The following is a 10,326-nucleotide window of genomic DNA, read 5'->3' as shown; positions in this document are numbered from 1 at the left end:
TGGGGCAGCATGGGGGGGACCCAGACCCATGGGGCAGTATGGGGACCCCAGACCCATGGGGCAGCTTGGGGGGGACCCAGACCCATGGGGCAGCATGGGGGGGGGCCCAGACCCATGGGGCAGCTTGGGGGGGGGGCCCAGACCCATGGGGCAGCTTCGGGGGGGCCCAGCGCCGGGTGGAGCCCCAGAGCCGTGGGGCAGCGTGGGGGGACCCCTGAACCGCAGCCCCCCGGCAGCTCCCAACTTTATTTCCAGTTTGACGGCGGCGGGGGGGGGGTGGGGGGGCTCGGGGGGGGGGTGGGGGGCTCAGGGGGGGCCCCCGCGGCGGCGGCAGGTGATGAGGTACTGGGGGTAGGCCTGGGTGTCGTTGAAGATGACGAAGATGGCGGGGCGCAGCGCGTTGTCCACCACGCTGTCGTAGCGCAGGGGGGCCCCGGCCCCCGGCCGCAGCGGGGGGGCCCGCAGCCCCTGGCCCCCCACCGCGTACTCCCCCGTCAGCACCTTGGCCACGAAGACGTACTTGCTGCCGTCGGCGCTGCGCGGCGAGTACTGCTCCTGCGCCGAGACCGCCGCGCGCGCCGCGAAGTACACGCCGAGCCCGTAGAGAGCGGCTGCGGGGTTCGGGGGGGGTCAGCCATGGAGGGGAGCGGCGTGCCGGCGGCACCGTGCCCGCACCGGCACCCCGCCCGCACCGGCACCCCGTCTGCACCGGCACCGTGCCCACACTGGCACCCCGTCTGCACCGGCACCCTGTCTGCATCAGCACCCCACCTGCACCCGTGCCCTGTCTGCACCGGCACCGCGCCCGCACCGGCACCCCGTCCACACCGGCACCCCGCCCGCACCTGTGCCCTGTCTGCACCGGCACCATGCCCGCACCGGCACCCCACCCGCACCGGCACCCCACCCGCACCGGCACCCCGTCTGCACCGGCACCCCGTCTGCACCGGCACCCCGTCCGTACTAGCACCGTGCCCGCACCGGCACCCCGTCCGCACCGGCACCCCACCTGCACCCGTGCCCTGTCTGCACCGGCACCGTGCCCGCACCGGCACCCTGTCTGCATCGGCACCCCGTCCGCACTGGCACCGTGCCCACACCAGCACACTGCCCGCACCGGCACCCCGCCTGCACTGGCACCCCGTCCACACCGGCACCCTGTCCGCACCTGTGCCTTGTCCGCACCAGCACCGTGCCCACACCTGCACGCCGCCTGCACCGGCACCCCACCCGCACCGGCACCCCGTCCACACCGGCACCCTGTCCGCACCCGTGCCTTGTCCACACCAGCACCATGCCCGCACCAGCACCATGCCCGCACCGGCACCATGCCCGCACCCTGTCTGCACCGGCACCCCCCTTGCCGGCAATCGGCACCGCCGGCACTCACCGTTCTTGCCGCAGAAGCTGCGGTTGAAGCCGTGCAAGCAGATCTCGCGGCTGGAGGTCTCGGTGGTGCCGTGGAAGAGGATCCGCTCCACCGCCCCGCCGGCGCGGCCCTTCTCCATGCTGGCTTTCTTCAGCTGGTACTGCTTGTACAGCAGCGGGTGGATCAGCTTCTCCACCTGCCAGGCAGCACCGCAGCGTCCGCATCTCTGCCGCGGGGGACGCCCCTGGTTGGGGTCCGGCGTCCCGCGCCGGCACCGGCGGCACGCACCTTGACGATGCTGATCTTGCTGTGCAGCTCCTCCAGCGTCTCGTAGAAATGGCGCACGGTCTCCCGGAACTCCTCCGAGTCCTCGACCAGCGGCATCAGCCTCACCTCCTCCTCCAGGCCCAGCGCCTCCGGCCCTGCCGGGACACGGCCCCGGTGAACGCCGGCGCGGTGCCTCGCGGCGGCAGGGCAGGACCGACCCCACGGGGCACCGTCGGCTTGCGCCGGCAACGCCGGGGACAGCGGCACGCACCGGGCAGGCGGTGAGCGCTCTCGGTCGGGAGCCGGCTGCGGGAGACGGCCGCGGCGCAGGCGTTGCCGATGTCGTACTCCTCCATCCGCTCCAAGTCGACGGTGAAGGGCCGGCCGTCCAGCAGCAGGTCCAGCCGGCGCTCCCGGCGCAACCAGGCCTCCTCCAGCAGCGCCGCGGCCTCCGGGGCGTAAGGGACGGCAGTGCCGGCGCGATCCCAGCGCACCCAGTGCGCAGCGGCGGCGGCGGCGGCGGCGGCGGGGGGTCCGCGCTCCAGCTGCGGCAGTCGCTGGAGCAGGAGGGCGAGGTCGCGGGCGGCGGCGGCGGTGTAGTCGGCGAAGCCGCTCAGCGTGGCGGCGCCGGCGCGCAGGTGGAGCCGCACGGCGTGCTTGCGCTGCAGGAAGGTCAGGCAGCGGCGGCAGGCGGCCGGCAGCGCCCGCAGCCGCTCGCTCTCCACCTCCTCCGCCCGCAGCCGCCCCTCCAGCGCCCGCTCCAGCTCCCGCGGCACGGCGGCCACGTCCCGCTCGAAGGAGGAGAAGAGCGTCACCCGCGCCGCGTCCGCCGCCGGCAGAGCCTCCTCCAGCGAGGCCTCCAGCGCGGCCAGCAGCCCGGCGTCATCCTCCTCCTCCTCCTCCTCCTCGTCCCGCGTGCCCGGCGCTGCCCGGCGCTCCTGCTGGTAGGAGCGGAGGGAGAGCGCGGTGGCACGCGCCAGCTCCTCCTCCTCCTCGCGCCGCGTGCTCTCCATGGAGCGCTGGATGGCCAGCACCATCTGCGCCTCCTCCTCCTCCGTCCCGGCGCCCTGCCCGCCCGACGCCGGCGTCCCGGCGCCCTCCCCATCGGCCGCGGCGGGGGGTTCGCCGCCGGCGCCCCGCTCCCCGCCGGGGACGTCGGCGGGCTGCGGTGCGGGCTCCCCGTCGCCGGCGGCCTCGCCGGGGCGCAGGGCCGCCAGCAGCTCCTTGATCTCCTCTGCGGGGAGGAGCGAGGGGTCGGCCGCCGGTCCCGGCTGCGGCGCGGGGGGCAACCGGGCGCCGGCGCAGGCCCCGCGCCACCGCAGGCCCCGCGCCACCGCCCCTCACCTATGTTGGAGCGCAAGCTGTCCGCCTCAGCGTCGCCATCATCACCGTCATCGCCGTTCCCGGTGTCGGCGTTGTCCAGCGGGTCGCAGCGCCGGGAGCGCGGCGGGTCCCGGCGACGGCGCGGGGGGAGCAGCTCCGCCAGCTCCGGCTGCAGGGAGGGAGCGGCAGGGCGTCGGCACCAGCACCGGCACCGTGGCACCCGCCGCCCAACGGCTCCAGTGCCGCACCTGGGGGTCCGGGGGGCTCCAGCGGACGCCGTCCAGGTCGATGACGCACTGGAAGCGGTTCTCCAGCTGCCGGAGGATGCTCTGCCCGCCCTCGTCCCGCAGGAAGCGGGCGACGCCGGGGAACCGCAGCACCACCGGCTGCGAGCCCACGGTGCCCAGCAGGCTCTGCAGGAATTCGGCGGCCGCCCGGCACCGGCCCGTTTCCCCGCTCACCTGACGGCGAGAGCCGGGCCGTCAGGGCCCGTCCGCTGCGGCAGCACCGCGGCACCGGCGGCGAGACGCCGTGACAGGCAAGGGGGGGGGGCGGGAGCCGCAGGCACGGCCCCCTGCCCGCGGCTCACCCGAAAGCCAGCGACGTCCTCCCCTTCCAGCGGCACCAAGGAGACCTCGGGGATGCTGGCCAGCAGGTCCTGGTAGTGCCGCTGCAGGTAGCGCAGCGCTCCCGGCTCCGCCGGCACCAGCACCTCATCCTGCGGCGACCTCGCCGACGCCGCGTCCTCCGCGGCTTCACCCCCCCGAGGGAAGGCGGCCGACAGCTCCGCCGGCACCGGGCTCGATGCCCACGGCTCTGCCGCCTCCGGGCTGGCAGCGGCTGCGTTTGGTGGGGGAGCCGGGCCCGGTGAGGGGGCCGTGGCCGGCGGCGATGCCGTGGCTGGCGGGGAGTCCGTGTCCGGCGGCGATGCCGCGTCCGGCGCAGGGTCCACGGCTGTGTCCGGCGGCGATGCCGTGTCCGGCGCAGGGTCTGTGGCCGCGGCCATCGGCGATGCCGTGTCCGGCGAGGGGTCCGTGGCCGTGCCCGTCGGCGATGCCGTGTCCGGCGGGGGGTCCCCGTCCGTCAGCTCCAGGAAGGGGTAGTGGGGGGCGACGGCCAGCGCCGCGTCCTGCAGCCGGTGCGGCCTCTGCAGCACCCGCTCCGCCGCTGCGGGGGGAGAGGACGGGCAGCCGGCGGCCGAGCCGCATCCCCCACCGCCCCCCGCGCCGGCATCCCCGCTCACCCGCCGGCTCCTGGAAGGTGACGACGGCCGCCCGGCCGCCCGGCAGCACCCGCGCCGCCCGCACGCTGCCGCCGCCGCTGCGCCGGTTCTCGAAGTAGAGCTCCAGCAAGTCGCCGCTCAGCCCCGGCGCCTCGGCACGCACCAGCACGCTGGCGGTCTGCGGCAACCGCAGCAAGGCCAGCGCCGGCACCCGCTGCCGCGCCCGCTGCTCCGCCGCCGCGAACTCTGCCGGGACGGGCACCGCGGTGACGCCGGGGGGGCCCTGTGGCAGCCGCCCCCCGCCAGCGGACGGGGACCGGGAGCCCCTTCGGCCGCCCCGGCCACGCCGCCGGCGCTGTTGGTCGCCACCGGGCGTGGCGGGAGGGAACCGGGAGCACCGCCGCGGCGATTCGCCCCCCGGCAGGACCCCGGCACCCACCGTGCCCGGCTCAGCCGGCGCCGCCGGTCGCCCACAGCTGGGAACCGGGGCCACCGAGACGGACACCCCAAAAGCCGCCCCGGCGGTGCCGGTGCCGAGCGGCACCGCAGACCCCAGACCCCAAAAACCGCCCCGGTGATCCCGGCCCCCGAACGGCACCGCAGACCCCACACCCCAAATCACCACGCCGGGGGTCCCGGCTGCCGAGTGGCACCACAGACCCCAGACCCCAAAACACCGCCCTGGTGATCCCAGCCCCCGAACGGCACCGCAGACCCCAGACCCCAAATCACCGTCCTGGGGGTCCCAGCCGCTGAGCAGCCCCCCAGACCCCAGACCCCCAAATCACCGCCCCAGCAGCCCCAGCCCCCAAGCAGCCCCACAGACCCCAGACCCCCAAATCACCGCCCTGGTGACCCTGGCCCCCGAACGGCGCCGCAGACCCCAGACCCCAAATCACCGCCATGGGGGTCCCAGCCACTGAGCAGCCCCACAGACCCCAGACCCCAAATCACTGCCCCAGAGACCCCGGCCCCCAAGCAGCCCCACAGACCCCAGACCCCAAATCACCGCCATGGGGGTCCCAGCCACTGAGCAGCCCTGCAGACCCCAGACCCCAAACCACCGCCCTGGTGACCCCGGCCCCCAAGCAGCCCCACAGACCCCAGACCCCAAATCACCAAACTGGTGATCCCAGCCCCCAAACGGCACCGCAGACCCCAGACCCCAAATCACCGCCATGGGGGTCCCAGCCGCTGAGCAGCCCCCCCAGACCCCAGACCCCAAATCACCGCCCTGGTGACCCTGGCCCCCAAGCAGCCCCACAGACCCCAGACCCCAAATCACCGCCATGGGGGGTCGCAGCTGCTGAGCAGCCCCACAGACCCCAGACCCCAAATCACTGCCCCAGAGACCCCGGCCCCCAAGCAGCCCCACAGACCCCACACCCCAAATCACTGTCCCAGGGGTCCCAGCCCCCAAGCAGCCCCGCAGACCCCACACCCCAAATCACCGCCCCGGCGACCCCCGCTGCCGAGCGTGACCGCAGCGAGGGGAGCGCGGTGCAACCCCAACCCCGGGGACCCCCCCCAGCCCCGCGCCCACCTTGGGGGTCGATGGGGTCCCGCAGGTGCAGCAGCGCGCAGCCGGGCGCGGGGCCGCGGCTGAGGCCGAAGGAGCCGTGGCTGCACCCCAGCACCGGCGCCAGCAGCGGCTCCAGCAGCTCGGGGGGGGGCTGGGGGCCCAGCCCCTGCAGCAGCAGGCGGTGGGGGTCCCAGGGGGGGGCCGGGCGCACCCCCAGCTCGGCGCCCGCCAGCCGGTGCCCGCCGCGGGCCAGGACGTTCTGGGCGTCTGCGGGGGGACGGGACGGGTGTCACGGGGTGGGGGGCAGCGCCCGAACCCCCCCCACGCCCGGCCCCACAGCCGGGACCCCCTGGGGGGCACAGCCCCGCTCACCAGTGCACCCAGTGGGGCTGGGGACCCTCCCCACCCCACCCCAGTGCTCCCAGTGGGGCTGGGGAGCCCCCACACCCCATCCCAGTGCTCCCAGTGGGGATTGGAGACCCCCCCCACCCCATCCCAGTGCTCCCAGTGGGGATTGGAGACCCCCACACCCCCATCCCAGTGCTCCCAGTGGGGATTGGAGACCCCCCCACCCCATCCCAGTGCTCCCAGTGGGGACTGGGGACCCCCCACCCCATCCCAGTGCTCCCAGTGGGGATTGGGGACCCCCGCACCCCATCCCAGTGCTCCCAGTGAGGACTGGGGACCCCCACACCCCATCCCAGTGCTCCCAGTGGGGACTGGGGACCCCCACCCCACCCCAGTGCTCCCAGTGGGGATTGGGGACCCCCGCACCCCATCCCAGTGCTCCCAGTGGGGACTGGGGACCCCCGCACCCCATCCCAGTGCTCCCAGTGGGGCTGGGGAGCCCCCACACCCCATCCCAGTGCTCCCAGTGGGGATTGGGGACCCCCGCACCCCATCCCAGTGCTCCCAGTGGGGCTGGGGAGCCCCCACACCCCATCCCAGTGCTCCCAGTGGGGATTGGAGACCCCCCCACCCCACCCCAGTGCTCCCAGTGGGGACTGGGGACCCCCCCACCCCATCCCAGTGCTCCCAGTGGGGCTGGGGAGCCCCCCACCCCATCCCAGTGCTCCCAGTGGGGATTGGAGACCCCCCCACCCCATCCCAGTGCTCCCAGTGGGGATTGGGGACCCCCCCACCCCATCCCAGTGCTCCCAGTGGGGATTGGGGACCCCCGCACCCCACCCCAGTGCTCCCAGTGGGGACTGGGGACCCCCCCACCCCATCCCAGTGCTCCCAGTGGGGCTGGGGAGCCCCCCACCCCATCCCAGTGCTCCCAGTGGGGATTGGAGACCCCCCCACCCCATCCCAGTGCTCCCAGTGGGGCTGGGGAGCCCCCCACCCCATCCCAGTGCTCCCAGTGGGGACTGGGGACCCCCCCACCCCATCCCAGTGCTCCCAGTGGGGATTGGGGACCCCCGCACCCCATCCCAGTGCTCCCAGTGAGGACTGGGGACCCCCCACACCCCATCCCAGTGCTCCTAGTGGGGACTGGGGACCCCCCACCCCACCCCAGTGCTCCCAGTGGGGATTGGGGACCCCCGCACCCCATCCCAGTGCTCCCAGTGGGGACTGGGGACCCCCGCACCCCATCCCAGTGCTCCCAGTGGGGCTGGGGAGCCCCCACACCCCATCCCAGTGCTCCCAGTGGGGATTGGGGACCCCCGCACCCCATCCCAGTGCTCCCAGTGGGGCTGGGGAGCCCCCACACCCCATCCCAGTGCTCCCAGTGGGGATTGGAGACCCCCCCACCCCACCCCAGTGCTCCCAGTGGGGCTGGGGAGCCCCCACACCCCATCCCAGTGCTCCCAGTGGGGACTGGGGACCCCCGCACCCCATCCCAGTGCTCCCAGTGGGGCTGGGGAGCCCCCCACCCCATCCCAGTGCTCCCAGTGGGGATTGGAGACCCCCCGCACCCCACCCCAGCGCTCCCAGTGGGGCTGGGGACCCCCCCCACCCCACCCCAGTGCTCCCAGTGGGGCTGGGGAGCCCCCCACACCCCATCCCAGTGCTCCCAGTGGGGACTGGGGACCCCCGCACCCCATCCCAGTGCTCCCAGTGGGGATTGGAGACCCCCCCACCCCACCCCAGTGCTCCCAGTGGGGATTGGAGACCCCCCCCACCCCATCCCAGTGCTCCCAGTGGGGACTGGGGAGCCCCCACACCCCATCCCAGTGCTCCCAGTGGGGACTGGGGACCTCCCCACCCCACCCCAGTGCTCCCAGTGGGGACTGGGGACCCCCCGCACCCCATCCCAGTGCTCCCAGTGAGGACTGGGGACCCCCCCACCCCAACCCAGTGCTCCCAGTGGGGATTGGAGACCCCCCCACCCCATCCCAGTGCTCCCAGTGGGGATTGGGGACCCCCGCACCCCATCCCAGTGCTCCCAGTGGGGCTGGGGAGCCCCCGCACCCCATCCCAGTGCTCCCAGTGGGGATTGGAGACCCCCCCACCCCATCCCAGTGCTCCCAGTGGGGACTGGGGACCCCCCCACCCCATCCCAGTGCTCCCAGTGGGGCTGGGGAGCCCCCCACCCCATCCCAGTGCTCCCAGTGGGGATTGGGGACCCCCGCACCCCATCCCAGTGCTCCCAGTGGGGATTGGGGACCCCCCGCACCCCACCCCAGTGCTCCCAGTGGGGCTGGGGAGCCCCCACACCCCATCCCAGTGCTCCCAGTGGGGCTGGGGAGCCCCCCACACCCCATCCCAGTGCTCCCAGTGGGGACTGGGGACCTCCCCACCCCACCCCAGTGCTCCCAGTGGGGACTGGGGACCCCCGCACCCCATCCCAGTGCTCCCAGTGAGGACTGGGGACCCCCCCCACCCCAACCCAGTGCTCCCAGTGGGGATTGGAGACCCCCACACCCCATCCCAGTGCTCCCAGTGGGGATTGGGGACCCCCGCACCCCATCCCAGTGCTCCCAGTGGGGCTGGGGAGCCCCCGCACCCCATCCCAGTGCTCCCAGTGGGGATTGGAGACCCCCCCCACCCCATCCCAGTGCTCCCAGTGGGGATTGGAGACCCCCACACCCCATCCCAGTGCTCCCAGTGGGGACTGGGGACCTCCCCACCCCACCCCAGTGCTCCCAGTGGGGACTGGGGACCCCCGCACCCCATCCCAGTGCTCCCAGTGGGGATTGGAGACCCCCCCACCCCATCCCAGTGCTCCCAGTGGGGACTGGGGAGCCCCCACACCCCATCCCAGTGCTCCCAGTGGGGACTGGGGACCCCCCCCACCCCATCCCAGTGCTCCCAGTGAGGACTGGGGACCCCCCCACCCCATCCCAGTGCTCCCAGTGGGGATTGGAGACCCCCACACCCCATCCCAGTGCTCCCAGTGGGGATTGGGGACCCCCCCACCCCATCCCAGTGCTCCCAGTGGGGATTGGAGACCCCCCCACCCCATCCCAGTGCTCCCAGTGGGGACTGGGGACCCCCGCACCCCATCCCAGTGCTCCCAGTGGGGACTGGGGACCCCCCCACCCCATCCCAGTGCTCCCAGTGGGGACTGGGGAGCCCCCACACCCCATCCCAGTGCTCCCAGTGGGGACTGGGGACCCCCCGCACCCCACCCCAGTGCTCCCAGTGAGGACTGGGGACCCCCGCACCCCACCCCAGTGCTCCCAGTGGGGCTGGGGAGCCCCCACACCCCATCCCAGTGCTCCCAGTGGGGATTGGGGACCCCCGCACCCCATCCCAGTGCTCCCAGTGGGGCTGGGGAGCCCCCACACCCCATCCCAGTGCTCCCAGTGGGGACTGGGGACCCCCCGCACCCCATCCCAGTGCTCCCAGTGGGGCTGGGGAGCCCCCACACCCCATCCCAGTGCTCCCAGTGGGGATTGGGGACCCCCCACCCCACCCCAAGTGCTCCCAGTGGGGATTGGGGACCCCCGCACCCCATCCCAGTGCTCCCAGTGGGGACTGGGGACCCCCGCACCCCATCCCAGTGCTCCCAGTGGGGCTGGGGAGCCCCCACACCCCATCCCAGTGCTCCCAGTGGGGATTGGGGACCCCCCCCACCCCACCCCAGTGCTCCCAGTGGGGACTGGGGACCCCCCGCACCCCACCCCCAGTGCTCCCAGTGGGGACTGGGGACCCTCCCCACCCCAGTGCTCCCAGTGGGGCTGGGACCCCCCCCCCCCCACCCCAGTGCTCCCAGTGGCCGCCCCCCCCGCGCTCACCCTGGGGGCTCTCGAAGGTGAGGAAGAGGAGCCCCCCGAGGCGCTGGCAGCCCCGCACCGGGCCCCCCCCCCGAGCGGCGCCGGCTCTCGAAGTAGAGGACCACCAGCTCCTCGGGGGTGCCGGGGGGGACCCCCCCCCACCTCCAGCACCCCCGCCGCCATCCTGCCGGCCACACGCGTGTCAGGGGGGGCGCGGGGACCCCCCTCCGCCTGCCCCCCCACAGGGACCCCCCTCCACCTCCCCCCACGGAGACCCCCTCCGCCTCCCCCCTCACAGGGACCCCCCTCCGCCTGCCCCCCCACAGGGACCCCTCCGCCTGCCCCTGCGGGGACCCCTCCACCTCCCCCCCCGCGGGGACCCCTCCGCCTGCCCCCCCGCGGGGACCCCTCCACCTCCCCCCCCGCGGGGACCCCTCCGCCTCCCCCCCCGCGGGGACCC

General features: G+C 74.7%; 1 protein-coding gene across 1 annotated transcript; it reads right to left on the bottom strand.

Annotated features, from left to right (window-relative positions):
* Positions 1-306: 306 nt before the first annotated feature.
* On the bottom strand, positions 307-10,049 carry PARP10 (poly(ADP-ribose) polymerase family member 10). The gene is given in 11 exon segments (XM_075705100.1): positions 307-611; positions 1,391-1,565; positions 1,658-1,791; positions 1,908-2,870; positions 2,981-3,128; positions 3,208-3,420; positions 3,549-4,126; positions 4,203-4,464; positions 5,811-5,970; positions 9,888-9,958; positions 9,960-10,049. Coding segments are annotated over 11 exon segments (3,099 nt in total).
* Between the last annotated feature and the right edge of the window lie 277 nt (positions 10,050-10,326).

Source organism: Pelecanus crispus, chromosome 2, assembly GCF_030463565.1.
Source record: "Pelecanus crispus isolate bPelCri1 chromosome 2, bPelCri1.pri, whole genome shotgun sequence".
NCBI classification, from domain to species: domain Eukaryota; kingdom Metazoa; phylum Chordata; class Aves; order Pelecaniformes; family Pelecanidae; genus Pelecanus; species Pelecanus crispus.
The sequence above is the reverse complement of the archived record's forward strand: the minus strand, read 5'-3'. Positions and strand labels throughout refer to the sequence as shown.